This window comes from Microtus ochrogaster, chromosome 1 (genome assembly GCF_000317375.1).
Source record: "Microtus ochrogaster isolate Prairie Vole_2 chromosome 1, MicOch1.0, whole genome shotgun sequence".
NCBI lineage: Eukaryota > Metazoa > Chordata > Mammalia > Rodentia > Cricetidae > Microtus > Microtus ochrogaster.
Window position 1 is genome coordinate 80,416,424 of NC_022009.1, and position 18,243 is coordinate 80,434,666.

Here is an 18,243-nt window from a genome sequence, read left to right on the forward strand (position 1 = left end):
CCTCTTCTGTCATCAGAGACTGTTTGTTCATTTCCCGGCCACTCAGACCAAATAATCACACAGAACCTATATTAATTACAACACTGTTTGTCCTATTAGCTCAGGCTTCTTACATTGTAAATTAACCCATTTCTATTAATCTGTATATCACCATGAGGCTGTGGCCTACCACTAATTTGATAAGGTTCTGCCATCTTTCCCTTTTTGGCATCTTCATGGCATCTTCTTGACTCTACCTACTCTGTCTCTATATCTCTGTTCAGATTTCCTGCCTGGCTTTACTCTGCTAAGCCTTCGGCCGAAAGAGCTTTATTCATCAACCTATAAAAGCAACATATATACAGATCTTCCCTTTTCTGTCTAATTTTAAAAGGAAGGTTTTAACTTTAGCATAGTAAAATTACATATACAAAACAGTTATCAAGCAAGCTAGACCCTGAGCCTTCAGGAAGTGAGAGGTGTGACAGACGCATCCCTCGTAGTCTCTCAGTCTCTGTACAGTCTTCAGTTCTTCTTCAGCATCATGTTGTCTACATTTGCTCCTCTGTCTTCTCATGTGCACATTAGAGTGTATTTGTTGATATTCTTTAATTAAATTAAGGGGATTATGACTGTGATGGTATTAAATGTGTAAGTCAGATTGGAAAGCATTTTAATCTTAATACATGAACAGAAATAATTTTCCTGACTTAGGTTAGCTAATAATAATAATGATGATAATAAAAAGTAAAATTAAAGCAATTTATTCTACCCTTCTTTAACACTGATCTCAACTTATAACTTAGTCCTTTTCTTCTTGAAAAATAACTGCTTTTAACCTTTTTTTTAAACAGGTCTATTTGTAAAATTCCCCTTAGTTCTGTTTGCCTTTATTTTTACTTCAACTTGAAAGGTGGTTTTGCCAAGTTCAGATTTCTGGACTTTAACCACTTCTCTCCATCATTCTTCTCTTGATTGCATGATTTCTGGCAGGAGATGATGCAGTTCTTATCCATTTGACCCAGATTAAAATGTTCTCTGTTTGCCACTCCCTGCAATTTTTTTTTTAAAAAAAAACTGTCTTAAGATCTTTGCATTTTGGACATAATAAGGCTACTTGTGATTGAGGATATTTATACAGCATCATGTTGTCTGAATTCCTGTATTTGAGAACCAGTGTCTGTCATTAACTTTGGATAATTTCCATCATCTGTAACTTCAGGTTCTTCTGGGGCTGGTGACATAGCTCAGCAGGTGAAAGAGCTTGCTTAGAACCCATGGAGGTGAAGAAACTAATTCCTGAAAGCTGTTCTATGGTGTTTATGTTGTGCAATAGCATGAATATCCCTTAACACACACACAGACACACACACACAGACACACACAAAGGTGAAAACTGAGGAATCAGAGAAGGCAGAGCAGCCAGACACTAGAGTTTCTACCTCTACCTATCATCAGACTAAAAGAGCTATCCTGTCCTCAGACTGTTGCCTCAAACTGCACTGAGCTCCTGTCTCCTCCTGCCTTATATTCCTCTCTCTGCCCAGCCATATCACTCCTGTCTCCACCTCCCTAGTGCTGGGATTAAAGGTGTGGGATCCCAAGTGCTGGGATCACCTTTGTGTGAGTTCTGTTTCTCTTTTAGACAGATTCAATCTTTTGTAGCCCAGGGTAGCCTTGAAGTAACAGAAATGGGTCTGCCTCTGTCTGCCAAGTCCTAGAATTAGAGATGTGTGCCCTCACTGCCTGGCCTCTAGTGTCTTAGCTCTGCACTCTAATCTTCAGGCAAGTTTTATTTGTTAAAACACAAACAAAATATCACTACACACATACACACATATACACATATACACACACATACACACATATACACACATACATACAGGCACACGTACATGGGTGCACACACATACTACTACTGCTAATTATTATCAGTTTATTAATAAATTAATCTTTTCTGTTCCCTATCTCTTACTAAATATATTGATTAGGCATTGATTGCACCTTCTGTTCATTTCACAAATTGAGATTTTCTGTTTCAGTTTTTTGAATTCTTTTTTGGGGAAGGAGAACTATTGTACAAATATTTGAAGATCATTCTCTTCTACATCATCTTACCTACTGATGAGTTGATCAATGACATACTTTTTGTTACTGGGATTTTATTTTTAGGATTCCCTTTTAAAATGTAGTGTGTTTTATTTATTTGTGTCTCTGCATGCCTATGTATGTGCAAGCATGTATGCACATGTTTACATTGTGAAGCCCAGAGGACAACTTGTAGGAGCAGGTTATCTCCTTCTCCCATGTGGGTCTCAGGAATCAAACTCGAGTCTTTAGGCTTAACTTCAAGCATCCTTACCTGTTGGGCCAAAAAGATTCCTTTTTCATTCCTTCTTTGAGTTTTCCGTGTTTCTGGGTGAATGAACCACCTGTTCTTCTGTTAGAGCCTTGAACACATTACTTGTAGTGATTTGTTAATCACCCAGAGACTCCCAGATGCGTCTCCTCTCAGTCTGAGTATTTGTGCTGGCTCTTCGGCTGTGTTCTTCCCGTTCTTTGGTTTCTACTGTAATTTTGTTAAGAGCAGAAATGACTGAATGGAAAATAAAAAGTTCTATATTTATGACTTGGTATGAATGTGGGTGTGCATTTGGCTGGAGCTGACCTCTTTTAACAAACAATTTACTGAAACTGTGTTTGTCAGATGATTCAGTTTTTTTCCTGGTTCCTGTGTTGGCCACTCCCAAACCTCCGTGTTATCTTGGGATTCCACTAAGCATTGTGTCTGAAATAGCCTCTGTCTCCCAGGTTCCTGAGTTGTAACCCACTCTTCCCGTACTGGACTCCTGGTGAAGGTGTATGATGTAGATGTTTCCTTTACTGGACTCTATGTAGATGTTTTTAGCCCGTGCCCCCATTAATGTGTCACTTATTCTTTCGTATTTGGTGGAATAAACAGTATCTTCATCATTGCACTGAAAAAGAAATTTGATCGCATATTGAGTTAGAACAGAGGGCAATACCTTTGAAATTAGAAGGGCTGAATTTATCTTATTTTTCTGATTCATGACACTCTGATAAGGTTGAAAAAATGAAACCAATATTTGATTATCCAGGATTCAGAATTCTCAGATCATTTGAAAATAAGGTTTCTTGTTTGTTTGTTTTTTTGTTTTTGTTTTTGTTTTTTTTTTTTTTTGGTTTTTCGAGAAAGGGTTTCTCTGTGGTTTTCGAGCCTGTCCTGTAACTAGCTCTTGTAGACCAGGCTGGTCTCGAACTCATAGAGATCCGCCTACCTCTGCCTCCCAAGTGCTGGGATTAAAGGCGTGTGCCACCACTGCCCGGCTGAAAATAAGTTTTAATTAATAAAAGGCAACTGCATTTAATATTTGATTAATTATTATGGTATAAGAGTCTATAATATTTTAATCAGTTTTGAGTAGCAAGATTACCTATGATAAATTAAGAATTAAATTTATAATCTATACATTTTCACTTTAAGAACATAGAAACCATAATAGAAAATAATGTTACTAAGACTATTTGACCCAAAGATTAAGTATGATTATATTAGACTTGATAACTACAATAAATAAAAAATCATAGTTCAATAAATGAGAAGCTAATCTTACTAATTGCATAGGTAATTTATATGGTGGGTAATTAGAGTTTAATATAAACACCAGTTGTGAACTGTGGGATAATTAATCGGCCTTGTAAGAACGTTGAGCGTCTAAGTCAGTTTACTTGTTTGAAGGGGAAATGAGGGGAGAGAAGCTGGTACAGCCTAGAAAGACAAGGTGTGGGAATATAATGGTTTGATGTCGGGTGGGAGTGGCTGAGAGCTCTGCTTAGCTCAGTGCTGTCTGACCCTTCACATTATAGCCTCAGTTCTTCCAGGCATTCTTCAGGGCAGGGCTGTTGTCAGCGATGAAGGTACCTCCCGGAAGTCCTGTGCACAGTGCCTGAAACACGGCAATCTCAGTACACATGTTGCCAGTATCAATTACTGAGAATAACGGTGCAATATCAGTGAGCGGAGTTATTAATACCAGGACAGAATTTAAAGAAATTTCAATGTCATTTCTTTTCTTAACCATGTCACCAAATCTTGTGAACATTGATTTTCAATTTCAGATTTTTCATGTAAATAAAAATAGACCAATGATATTATATAAGGAAATTTATTTTCTTTCATAAAGATTCTGAGAAGAAATTTTAATTAACTGAAAAATTTATAGGTAACAGATAAATTGACTGCTGTCTCATAATCTTTCTCATATTCAATTTAATTATTCACTCTTGCAAAGTCAATGCAATATTTTTTTATCCCCCATAAAATGCACAATTAAAAGCAGGCATAACATATTAGATAAGATTGGAATGAGAAATTGGCAAAAAATAATAATTAAGGCTTTTAAAATGTTTAGCCATCTGTTGTAAAGTCAGGAGAATGGTTTAAAAAATCCTAATTTATAAAATTCACAGTTATAGAACTTGAAATCCTGATAAAATATTCCATACAAATATGTGCCTACTTTAGACATAGCTAGTGAGTATTATCAGAAGTCGAAATGAAACAAATGAAGAAATATGTATGTTGCTATTATCTTTACATTTTTATCCAGCTCTCTGGTTCCTTTGCAATGAAAGTATCCCTTATGGCAGAGAATCTGGCATGACGCTATTACCTATGTGTACAAGTGGCTTCTTCCTTCTTAGTGTTTTAACATAGCAGCAGCTTCCTAAGGCATATGGGATTCTTCATCACTGTTCCTTGTCTCTCTGCAACACCCCCAGCTCCTCCTGTTATAGACTAGTTTGGTCCTCCGTTATTGTTGTTAATTTGGACTCTCTCTCCCAGAACTCCGTGCTCTTGACTCCCTGATTCTGCATTCTTGGGCCACTATCATTTCTTTCAGTAAAAGTTAGTAGTTCTCTATCAATCCTAAAATATCTGATTGCCTTTATCTTTTTCTTTCCAATTTGATGTTTTTAAAGTGTCCTTGACTGTATTATGTCTTCATTCCCTGACAAGCCCTCTGTGCTGGGCACACTCCTGAGGATGAAGGAGGGAGTTGTATAGCAGGTTTGCCCTGCAGGAGCTTGAGTCCTCCATGACGAGATGTGTGCAAAAGAATCCTGACAGGCTTGTGAAGGGTTTAGTGGCATGAACCATTCTCCTTACCGAGAAATTACGTCATCTTTCCTGAGTACCAGCATTCTCAGGTGAAAGCAGCAGTCTAAACCACTTGAAAACATAGCCAAGGAAGATTCACAATGCTTGCATTTTGCCATATATTATTTACATCACTTTATTCTTAATATTTTGGTTTTATTGTGTATATGTAAAAGTTTCTCACATACAACTAATAGTCACGGAGAGTTTATTGGAAAGTTAGAGATGCATCATATGGTGCCTTAAGAAAAGTACAGATCCATTCTGCCCAACAAAATTACCAGTGGTCACAGAAGAGTTCCTAACGTGTTATCACCCAACTCAGTAGCTACCAGCTATATGTAGTCACTTGGCGCTGGACACTGGAAATGGAGCTAGGATTATTTAGAACTGAATTTATTTTTCTACTTTAAGTTAATTTAAATAGTCACTTGTCACCAGTAAGTCTCCTTTAATACAGCACAGGTTTTGGCCAAGGCAAGCTTAGCTCTGATATAACTGTCATTCAGACCAGAGCTCCTGAAGCATCATGGTAAACAGTGTCCATTAAGTTGGGCACCTGCACCTTAGGTCACACCATAAATAATCTCTTAACAGACTTTCTCAGGACTCTCTAATGTTTAAAGAGCAAAAACCAAACAAAAGATCATTTGACTCCAATGGGAGTCGAGCCATTTTATTGAATCTTGGTTGTGTTCAGATGCACACACGGTGTTACGAATCTGTTGTACTCAAGTGAATCAGACATATGTGAGGTCTGTTCTGATTTCTACTGGGATTCCTGCATAGCAATATCGTCTAAATAGTGACAAGGAGACCCCAAGGTCCCTAGCCTTACCTCTTCACACCTTAAGGACACAAAAGCAAACATTATTTCTCTTAGTTTTCTGGAAAATTCCCAGGGCTATCTCACTTGAACATCTTGGCTGATGGGCAACCCAGAATCAGCCACTTTTGTGATAGAATTGATTAAATCAGAAGTAGAGGGAGAAATTACCGCCTGCTCACTCCAGATGTCTGGATAGACTTTACGTAGTTCTCAAATAGTCTGCACTGAGTGAAAGGCTGACCAGTATTTTTCCTTCTAGTGGTAGTTATGAGCCTGGTAACGCCTTGTTCTCTTTCTCTTCTTTCTTCTTCTCCACCAGATTTCTCCTTCTGTTTCTCCTCTCTGCCTGCCAGCCCCACCTATCCTTGCTTCTCCTCGCTATTGGCCCTTCAGCTCTTTAATAGACCAGCAGGTGTTTTAGACAGGCAAAGAATCACAGCTTCACAGAGTTAAACAAATGCAGCATAAACAAAAGTCGCGCACCTGAAAATAATACTTCCCGACAGTTCCCCTAATCTCTGTGAGCATCTTCATGGCCATCTGGTTGACATTCTCCTTTAGTAATTCTTCCAAACCCTCTCATAAAGGCTGGAACTTTTGTCTTCTTGCTTTTGGTATCAAACTCAGACACTGTTGTTCCATTGCCTGCACGAGTGCATTCAGAGTGATGTTTTATTCAGTGTAGTTCCAAGAAATTCCTTTGCTAGTTGATGGTATTATCAAATGTATTCCCAGCTCAGTAGTCTGAAAGGATTCCCAGTGCTTCCAGCATCTCCAAATCATTAGGTTTTAGTTTGCGTGTTTATTTGCCTCTGGCATTCACAGGCTTTTTTCTTTATCTTTTAGGCTGTGACTTCACTGACCATCTCTATCTGGCTTACAGCTTATATTCTAACTTGCCCTCTCTTGTTTTCACTAATGCGTCTGTCATAATGGAACCCATGAGTCATGAGCTGCCTACAATTCATCGCCACGTTCTGACAGTTCTTTAGTTTATGTGATAGTCTTTATTTCACAGTGTAGACAGTGTATTTTGACTATATCCACGCCATGACTCTCCTGCAACTCTTCCCAGCCCCCAACATATCTCCTCCTAACTTCATTTCACTTTTCAATCCTTAGACCAGTCGAGTCCAGTTAGTGCTCCCATGCTCACAAGTGTCTGTCCATCCCCTTACCAGAAGCCATACTAACCAATAGCAACAACAAGAGGCAGATAACTCACCCTCCTCTCATAGCTTCAACGGCCAGTTTCTCTGTGGCTGCAGTTTGGCCTCATCTGCCCCTCCCTCATTCATTATGGAATGTTGGCTGGCTCTATCTTGTGCAGATCTTCAGCAGGTTGCCACACTGCTGTGAGTTCTGAAGTGTCCATCAGACACTGATTGACAGCAGTAGGCCCCAGTCTCTGGCTCTTACAAAGCCTCTACATGCATGTGTTCCGGGGTGTTCCCTGAGCCTTGCTCCCCATTTGTTTCTAGTTCTGTCCTTTTCCTACCAGTTTGTGCTTCTGATGGTGGTTAGCCTAGAGTTTATACCTAAAAATGAAGACTGATCAAGATGCTCTCAACTTCTTTCCCCTTAGATCATAATCTGAGATCTGTATACACAACTTTAGATACCACTGAGTTTTTTTTTCCAATTATTTTCTGTGTTGTGGTTGAACTCAGGGTCTCATGCTTCTTAGCCAGTATTTGTCACTAAGCTATTGTGACATTTTTAAACCATATGCCTGTTGTGGACCTAGGTTGATCCTTCTGAGGTGCTCTGCAGACATTTGGCATTAAATCCTCTTGATTTTATTCTTTCCCTGCTACTCCCAAAGCCACACACACTGATCACTGGGCTTGCACTACCCCCACCTCCTCGCTCTCCTCTTGTCCAGGTGATAGATTTTCTTCACCTCATTTTTTGTAGTAATATGAGTGGCAGGGCTGCGTCCCCAGCACCCCGGCCACCTGCTAGCTTATGCCCCGAAATAACAACACACAAACTGTATTCATTTAAACACTGCTTAGCCCATTTCTATCTAGCCTCTTCTCAGCTAACTCTCACACCTGGACTAGCCCATTTCTTATAATCTGTGTAGCCCACGAGGTGGCTTACCAGGGAGATTCTAGCCTATGTCCATCCTGGGTCGGAGCTTCCTCGCATGTATCTGGCCGGGCGAGGGGAGCATGGCATCTCTGTTCCAGAGAGCAGAGCTGTCGAGTCTGAGCTCACTTCCTCTTCCTCCCAGCATTCTGTTCTCTTTACTCCACCCACCTATGTTTTAACCTATGAGGGCCAAGCAGTTTCTTTATTACTTAACCAATGAAATCAACAGATTGATATATGACACTCCCACATCAATTTTTTTTCCATTAAGAACTGATCGCCCTCCTCAACCTTCATTTTTCCTTCTAAAATCCTAGGATAAACTTTGCACAGAATAAATGCTCAATAAACATTTGATGAGAGGGGTACATGACTCTTGTTGTCTGATTTTAACTACTCATGAAGAAACAGTGAAACTAATTAAAGCCAGCCAAATAGAAATCTTAGTGGCATTCAGGTTTTTTTCTACCCCTAAGAAAAGCACACCATTTAAACCACCTGAAATAGAAGAACCGTTAGAAAAACAATGTCGTTCTTTGAGCCCCTGCAGTATATAAACTTGGCAAAAATCTGTTCAAACCACATCTCTAATTAAAACATTTAGCTGCCAAATAATGTTTTCCGGTTAAAGCCACATTAGTATTATGGGGTGCTTGGCACGTGATAGCACAGACTTCCACTTTGCTATTGGGTTTCTCGTGGGAAATCCTGTGGAGAAGCATGCTGCCTGCCCGTTGTTGGTTTTTACCTCAGAAAGGCAAAGTGCCGGAGATTCTGAATGGCTCTCTTCTTAAACAAGAGATATCAGTTCAATGTTTTTCCTCGGTGTCTTATTGAGTTATATGGGGCCACGATTATACCTGTTAAATTGATTTACCAGATGGAATGTTGTATTTTATATTTAGCTGATTAAATTGTAAGAGACTGGAATTATGTCATATACCATAAAGATCTTATATAAGAGCAAAAACAATTTTAATTAACTATATTTTAAGACTAATTAGAGATTTCAGCCGACTCTCCCTCCTTTTTTATTTACATTGAAACAGAAAGGGAGATTAAAAATAGGCATCTTGAAAGCTGGGTGTGGGGTGCACACTGTTCGTCCCAACAATCCGAGGGCAGAGGCAGCCAGGTCTCTGTGGGATCAAGACCAGCCTGGTCTACACAGTGAATTCCAAAACAGCCAGGGCTATGTAGACACCCTGTCTCCAAACAAAACAAAGCAAATTATTTTTAAAAAATGCCGGGTGGTAGTGGCGCACACCTTTGATCCCAGCACTTGCAGGCAGAGGCAGGTGGATCTCAGTGACTTGGAGGCCAGCGTGGTCTACAGAGCCAGTTTCAGGACAACCAGGACTGTTGCACAGAGAAACCCTGTTCCCGAAAAACTGAAGAAAAAAGGAACTAGAAATCATGATAAGAGTATGTGGCTTCATAATTTAATATTCTAGATGGAATCTCTAAGAGGAAAACATAAAAATATTGCACTTAAGTTTTGGAAATTGTTTGCTTGTTGTGCTTACTTAATTATTTAAAAGGTGTTATTAGTATTTTAAATTATTCTTAATTTACACTGTATAAATTAAGAATGATTCACAGGATGATTTAAAAGAAAAAATACTTTTTTTCTTTTTGTATTATTTTGTGGATAAGCAAATATACTAATAAAACAGTTGCTCTTTGTAGAAAATTAAATATTATAAAATAAGTAATAATTTTAAGTAAATTGTTGCCCTTTTGCTAAGCGTTGGGTATGTCATTAATTATTCTCCTAGTATCCTGGTTTGTTATGTAAAAATAAGACAGTAAGTGCATAACAGAGTAGACCTAGACCCACCCAGAACCATATTCCACTGTCACCAGACTCCTGAAAGAGAGTCTGCCCTGGACTACCCACTCAGCATGACTGGTTCCTAATGGTTTCTGTACCAGATTACCACAAACCTATGTGGTAAGAGAACACATTGATTATCTACCAGTTATAGATGTCACAGTCTGGAAGGAGTCTCCTTGGGCTAACATCACGTCAACAAGACTATACACCTGTGTGGAGTCTCCAGCGGCCACCTTTGCCTGCAAAGCTTCTGAAGGCCGCCTGCAGTTTCTGATGTAGACCCCACGCTCAAAGACAGCGTGGTCAGTCTGACTGTTTGTCAAGCTGTATCATCTGACAGGCACTGGCTCTCTTTCATAGTTGGGGAGGGAAACTGAGTGAGAGCGGCAGGTTCACTTTGAGCTGGAGAATCTTCTAGCAAAATTAAATTCATCTTTCCCTTTAATTCCCCCTTTACTGTGTAGTACAGCATTCGGGCAAGTATCTGAACACTTCATTTCCTCAGATTCCTCCAACTGCCTCTCTACTGAATGTGTAGACATCCTCCTTACGGTTGTCCCTTAAGTAATACACTACAACAAATATCACTGCACCAATTGCATCTCGTCAGTCATTAGGAGTAATTTGAGTTGTAGACAAGTACATAAACATCTACCTATGTCAGATTTTTAAGTGAAAAGCAAAGTAAATGGGAATGTATTCAAAAATACATAAGTTCTTGAGACAGGACACACAATATATTATTATATGAACAGAATCACTGACATAATTTGATTCTCATTTTCATAACTTTTTACATCCAGACACAAAAGTCATGTTATTAGAGTGTGTTAATCGGTCCTTCTGAAACATCCGGAACACATATGATTTGCATACCCAGAGGAAAGTAATAAATATTATGAAATGAATACTTCAGAAGATTCACCATGAGTTGTGTTAGTGAGTAGGGCTTACCAACAGGTTTTGAAACAGAATACTTCTCTGTTGCGAAGCAGACACTGTTAGTATATTTGCAGTAAGAGGGGAGAAAGACATGTGCTATGGGCTTTCTCAGAGCAGAATTCTGTAGGAAACGACACTCGCCTCTGACCACAAGCATGGCTAGTTATCAGAAGTCAGACTTCCCCCAAATGTTTTTTAAAGAAATTTTCATATGACTTTCATATCTTAAATGGTTATCATTGGAAATAAACTCTGACTCATAACATTAAAGATTTATATTATCCAAGCCAGAGAGTTACAAGTGGCGGTTCTTACTGCAAAACCCTGAATACCGTTTTCAAAGATCCATAATGCTTGTCTAATTATGAAACTCCATTTTGGGGGAAGGTTTCAAGACAGGGTTTCTCTGTGTGGCCTTGGCTCTCCTGGCCCTCACTCTGTAGAGCAGGCGGGCCTTAAACTCCTAGAGATCCACCTGCCTCTGCCTCCTGAGTGTTGGGATTAAAGGTGTGCACCACCACCACCTGGCAGTACTTTTAACTAAGGTAATTTTCCCAGTCAGGTCTTTCTATGTAGCCTTGGGTGGCTCTCAGGCTCTTTGTCCTCCTTCCTGTCTCTCCCCAGCAGTGTGATTACAAGAACATACCACCATGCCTGCTGATGAAATGTCTCCTGATTCACTACGTTAGGGGACATGCTGGTCCTCTCCAGTGTCTTTCACGATGGTGTGTACACTGATAAGACATGTACAACACACAGGAGCATAGGAGCGAAGAACGACCTGGGCAGAAACTACCCCAGGAAACACGATGTCCACACAGGACACACGTGGGGTGCGGGATAGATTATCCCCTTTAGTGACAGAGTGCTGGAAGCATAAATTCCTAACACGGTCTATAGGTAGGGACTATCAAGAAAAGTTCAGAAGCAGGAGAAGTGATGTCCCTAAGCTGACAGATGCCCAGTGTATCTGGAAGAATGCATCATGTCAAAGAAAGGATCTAAAGTTGGTACTGGACACTGATACAGGATAATTTCCTTACTCTTATAAGGGCCACATGAGGCATTCAGAAAGACCCACTGTGATGAACAGTGTTGTTACTGGGCTTTCATAGATGACCAGATAGTTGACTGAGTTCATCTACTCTTCCGTGATTACAGTTAGCACATGAACGTTAGCCCTGGAGTTTGTGTCTGGTCTGCTTGTGTCAGAGGCCTGCACACGTCCGCAGATACCCTGGGAGTTGTGTGCCTATGTACTCTTGCAAATCATGGTTTTCTCTAAGTCATCCTTAAACACCCCGTCACACACACCCGTTTCCTAGTGTTGTCAAGCCTCAGCCTGGCAGCTGTGCCGGGATTCCTAGCTGTTAACCTATGGCTTCTAGGACTGAACTTTACTACTAAATTCCTGATTTTGATTCTTATACGCAGCCTCCCTGAGTATATTCTGCACCACTGAGTAGAAGAATGAGGATTTAAAACGCCTTTAAGTCATGAAACTCTGTTCAGTTGTGTGTGCTGACTCTTCTCTAAAAGGAGATGAGGAAAAGACTGTACCGTAGGCCCATTCTGCAGAGCTCCTTTGTTTCCCACCCAGGACCTTGAACATCGCCTGTGGTGCAAAGTTTCCGCTTAGCCAACATTCACGCTAATGTCTTCAGTTTGTTCACGGAGATGTAGAGGACGGCTGTGAAGCAAAGTTGAAAGGTGATTAGTGCAGCTAGCCATGCTGTGTAGCCATCAGCTACGTCCATAGGGAAGTAGATCTCCAAAATTAGTCATCTCCTCTGACCTTGGAGGATTAGCAAGTGAGTAGCATGGAAATCCTTAGCCTTTAGGGAGCTCAGAGCGTTGAAAGTGAAAGTACCTCTAAGGGGAAAGTAGCAGGTCGTCAATCCTCCGGTTTACCTGTTCTACCAGTTTTGGACCCAGTGTGGAGACTTCTCTGGAGACTTGCCTGGAGCTGCCTGCCACTAAATGCGCATGCTTAACCCTGAAATACTCTCCCTGGTGACTTAAAGTACTGAGAGCCAGACAGAAGCTTTTACTAGGACCACGGAATAGACCTTTCCTCATGAAGATTGTGTTACAGTTCTTTCAAAAATAAGTTTATGTTGCAGTTTCTAGTGTATCCATGATTTCTAGTTTTTGGAAACTCAGGTATTTTCTAGATTTACAAAGGTGTCAAATCTCCTTCTGAAACCTGATAATTGTGTCCTTCTATACATCTTCTCCAACCAAAAGAAGAAGTTGGCTAGGCTTGCTTTCTTTATAAATATCAGTGGTATTTGTACAATTACCCTTGTGTGAAATCTGAGGGATCTGACCTAGCAGAACAGACAGTGGAATCCTGAAACCAGAGGCTCAGGAGGACAGAGGAGGATGAGGCCACAGATCCAAAAGCACAGCACGGTAGGGGGGACATCTGTGGGTGTTCCTACATAAAGAGTGACTATAATTAATAGTGTTGTATTGTGTAGTTCAGAATTGCTAGCAGAGAGGATTTGGAACATTCTCATCCCAATGAAACCATGTGCTTGAGATGAGGGATGACTGAATCTTTCTGAATTGATGAATATGTAACATGTAAAGGTCCAAAATCATCATACTCTTCTCTGTAAGTGCAGTTATAACCTGTCAATAATAAAAAAAATTTAGATAGAAATATTGACAGCATTAGGATATTTAAGGAAGAATTTTCAAAAATAAATTTTCAAGGACTCCCTGTAACACTCGTCAACTTTTGGCCATCTCTCCTTTCTTGCCCAACTTTTCCATACCCTCTCTGATTGTCTTCCACAGTCCTTACCATCGCCTTTACTCACCCCATAGTGGTGCGGTTACTGACAGCCACCACTTACAAATGGCCCCTGCTTGGAGCTTCTTACACTACTGACCGTTGGGCCGAGATGGTTCCTCATCATGAAGAGAACCCTGTGCATTGTGAGATGACTGGACATACCCATACCTTCTGACACTAGTGCTGGTATCATCTTCCATGCTGATGACCAACAATGTCTCAAACATTGCCAGGCATATCTTCTCTGGTTTAGAATCAATGTCTTATCTTATATGAGATATTATTTCATTCAAATCTCTATTAATTGCAACTTTTAAAGGAGTCTCTTGATCAGAGTTGAGTTGATGATGCCAAGGAAGTAATGAATAAAAGGGAGAAGGGTTGATGGAACTTATTGTCATCAGCAGTATTGTTGATTGGCAATGCTGTTTACAAGGAAGGGATCAGGGTAAAGGGTTGTGGAGATACCCAGAAAATGGCAAGAGCAAGAAGACATTCATTCACAGGGCTGAAGGAGAGGGGATGCTTGATTCTTAGCTCTAAAGTCATGGATCAGTGACAGTCAGGGAGGAAGGGAGGGCAGGATCATCAATGCTGAGACCACTGTCCCCCTCCATAGCCTCATGAAGTGACAAGCCAGCGCTTTTGTTCCCTCTTGACAGCTAGTGTTTAATCCATTAGGTGTCACCAAAAATTGTGAATAGTGAAATCTCATTGTTTTTCTGAGTATGTCCTAAGCAAACAGAAAGGGGTGCCGGTACAGTAATATTGAGGACTCACAGTCCCTCGTTTCTATAATGTCAATATTGTCAAGCACAATATAAATACACAACACAAAATGAAAGAGCTTGCTTTATTTTTATAACTGAGAAATGCAGTCGTTCCCAGTTTAAGTTAACAGCTACAGGGAAGAGAACAAGAGAACAGAGAAGTATGGACCCTTCATGTCTCACAGGGGTGTGGGAGTGCTCTCAATTCTACTGCTGCTATTCTTTTAGAGGAGAGGTTTTCATTGATCAGAAAGTTCTGGAACATGGTGTCTCCTGTGGGTGATCACCAGTACTTCACGGAAGCCATCTTCTAATTTTTATGATGTTCCAGTGTAAGGAAAGAGGAGTGCCTAGCAAGGTTAGCATAGGGTAGGGTGCTTGGCCACAGGCCTGGCTTCATCCCATCACCCCTACAAGGCCAGGCAAGTCACCCACCCTCTGCAGTTTAACTTCCTCATCAGCACTACAACGTTATAGATAAAGTATATGCCGTACGCATGTTTTAAGTATGTATGAGTAAGTTAGTATTGATAAAGCACTTAGGGTCATATTGCAATATAGAAACTAACATAAGATGTTAGTTATCATCAGAAACAGCCTTGTGATTATATTACCACCTCCATCATCACAGATAATGGACTTCGACTGCACAAAGATGGGCCCAATGGTTCCATTCTTCCAACATAATTATTTAAAAGTATAATAAACGATAACCATATAGATTCGTTATTTGTAATAATGTAGCCAAAGACATAGCAATGTGCATATGGGTAATGTGAGCTTGTGTTTTCGAACATATACCCTAACTCCAAACTTTCAATTCCACTTTGGTCAGCTTCCTTTTTCCTGCCTGAGTACTGTGGGCAGGGAAAGGGTTACTCACAGGGACTCTAGTTCACTAGTTCATCTTGTGTTATTGTGTCGAGTGTGTTTTCCCAGAGTTTTAGGTTAGAAGCTACTGACAAGGAAATACCTCAGGAGTCAGAATCAGGCATAAATTATGCTCTGTGGAGGCGTCTTCTTGTTGCCAGGGTCAGGTCAGAGTCTCCAACCTCACATTAAGTTACTGTTTTAGTGGTTATTGAATTTCAGGCTTGAGAGAATGAGGAGGCCAGCCAGAGACATCTAATAAATCTTATTCAGACCTACCCGTAATTAGTGATTAAACCTCCCATTAACAATTATGGTTGTGCTAGATACAAGTTGAGTAGAAGAGTAATTTCTGCTTCCATTTCACGTTCATGTTGAGAAGTGTGAAACTTACTTTATAAAATGATTGCTATATTTGTCTGTTTGATGAGTTCAGAGTCAACACCTTATTTATGTGGTTGGATGTTTTAATTTGAGAAGAATGGACCAGGAGAAGATAGTCTTTCTTGTTTTTTTTTTAAGTTTAGACACAGGAGCAACTGGCTCTCTATTTTTTAATTTTTATCTATTTTCTTTGTCTCAATTCCCAGCCTCAGAGCCCAACTTGAAGGTGCGGTCCAGGTTAAAACAGAAAGTGGCAGAGAGGAGAAGCAGCCCCTTACTCAGGCGGAAGGATGGAAATGTTGTCACTTCATTCAAGAAGAGAGTGTTTGAGGTGACAGGTAATTGAGAGCCGGGCAGTCACACTAACACTTGCGGGGCATAGCACTTTTCTAAGTTTAGGATAAATATGCCTGTTCATTAATAAAACTTGTGAAAAGTTTGTCTTGCAAGGCAGTTTCTTTGAAAGCTCACCAGCAGTTCAGTCAACCTTGCTATGCGTTCACCAGTGCATAGTGCAGGAAATTAAAGGGGGAGAAACCACCGCCGTGTCAGCCAAAGCACAGCTATGCACACCAGCGCTTGCCCTGTGCTTTTTAGAAAGGGGAAATCCACTGGGGAGACGCCCACCAGTAGACAACAGCTTTTAATGAAATCCGACCAGAAATGTGCAGAGGGAGGTTCAAGAGGAGCTTGTCCCTCCCCTACTCAGACATGAAGGTAGGAAATACATCTGGGAAAATTAAACTATGTGGAACACCAAAACCTTGACTTTTCAACAAATTTACAGAACTCATAAATGACTTTATGTGTTTACTGGTGACTTGGGACTCACGGTAGGAGGGGGAAATGCTGCCTTTTATGGAGGGGAAAAGACTGTCATTTTCACTGGTCTCAAATGCAAGAGTTCATATTTTTTTTTAACTGCCTGGTTAGAAGTGGGGTGAACACGTTAGGAAATTCAACCTGATGTCTTACAAACCCCCTCGCCTTGTTGTACCTGTTTTGAAATTAGAGAAGTCTTTAAGACTACAAGAACCCAAAAGGCCAACCACAGTGATGTTGGCTGCTGCTTCCTAAGAAACGGAACCTTGAAGGACTACACAGGATAAGACCAACTGATGTTTCCTGGGGGCTCAGAGCAGTGCTGTGTGCCTGGGCAAAGTGCAGGGAAAGAGAGGGAAAGAGATCTGGGTGGAACTTTGTCCTCCTTCCTGAGAAGCCTGTGACTACAGCAGTGCAGGCAGATGGTATTGGCATTCTCAGATCAGACCTCACCCTTCGTGTGTTTTTAAAAACTGTGACATATTTTATTTCAGTTTGCAAAACACACCTCGGTCTTCTCTTTATTCACATTAGATAGGTACTGTTATGTAAAAACAGTCTTAGTGGTTATATTTTGAAAACTTTTTCCTTAGGGGAGATGAGAAATTTGGAAGAAATGAACAGTAACTTATTTTTAATATCTATATAATCACAAATTTATAGTAATTAAATTCTAAGTTTTAATGAATAGATTTTTTCCCTTAATTTTATGGGATAAAAATTAGGAAGCATTCGTTTTCATCCCGTGAAAGAGGTGAAGTGTCCCTGCCTTGTGTGGTTGCTGCTTTCATACACTTCCAGCCTGTGAGCTAGTCCCAGCAGAGCCTCTATGAACTTTTTGTTTGTTACTTCTTATTCTAAATGAGTATTTTGCACTGAATCAAACTGTATGTGGAAGACCTGACCTTCAGCACACGGGTGTCTGCCCTGGTGCCCTTCCCGTTTCTCAGTGGACTTCCGTCTAATTTGGACGTGGCGGTAGTAAATGTTCTTAGTGCCCAGCTGGAGGCTGCCACAGTGCCGTAGCTCTTACATTGGCATTTCTGCTACTCTCTTCTCTACCTTTTTTTCTTTGAAGTGTCTGCTCCTTTTTTCTTTTTCTCCTCTTCATAAGTAATATGTAAGAGCAAATTGCCACTTCACACATTTTCAAATTCAGGTTTTTTTCTTCCGCTCTTCCTCCAGGAAGTTGTCTTCTTTGAAGATGCTGTGCCCTGGCTCAGTCCGGTGCCTGCTTTGGTCTTTCCTCTCCTCTGGTGCTCCATGTTCACCAGATAGTTATTATTCCCCATGTGCAGGTCAAAGGTCATTCCTTCTCCCAGTTTCCCCAGTTCGTCCATGAAAGCATTCACTGCTTGTTCTCAGTTCCCCACCAGTTTGTGGGGTGGGGTCCTGTTACTGTAGCTGATACGCTACAACCACAGGGGTCTCTAGACAACAAAACACCTTTGTTCTGATAGCACACTAAGTAAGATCATTTAAGATGGTAAAGACAGAAGAATGTTTAAGAATGTAGTGTTTTTAAAAATGTGGGAATGAAATATTGGTGAGAAGTCATAGCCATCCTGGTAATGTCAGAGTCAGGAAAAGAAGTGTCTCTAAGAATTTTTAAGTGCATTAAAAAATAAAATAAAAAAAGCCATGTGTCTATAGTAATGCATGTCTGCTTCATTACTACATTACAGGTAGTAACGCGTGTCTGTTGCATTGCTACACTACACGTAGTAA

At 40.4% G+C, this 18,243-nt stretch overlaps 1 protein-coding gene across 7 annotated transcripts in view; it reads left to right on the forward strand.

Moving 5' to 3' along the window:
- Positions 1-18,243, forward strand: part of Hdac9 (histone deacetylase 9) — a 674,620-nt gene that overhangs the window by 472,558 nt on the left and 183,819 nt on the right. For 5 of the 7 annotated variants that reach the window (XM_026782512.1, XM_026782516.1, XM_026782520.1 and 2 more), the window contains exon 8: positions 15,900-16,031. The exons of the other annotated variants lie outside the window; for them this stretch is intronic. In XM_026782512.1, coding sequence (XP_026638313.1) covers positions 15,900-16,031 — 132 coding nt within the window. The remainder of the gene's footprint in view (positions 1-15,899; positions 16,032-18,243) is intronic. 7 annotated transcript variants of the gene reach the window in all.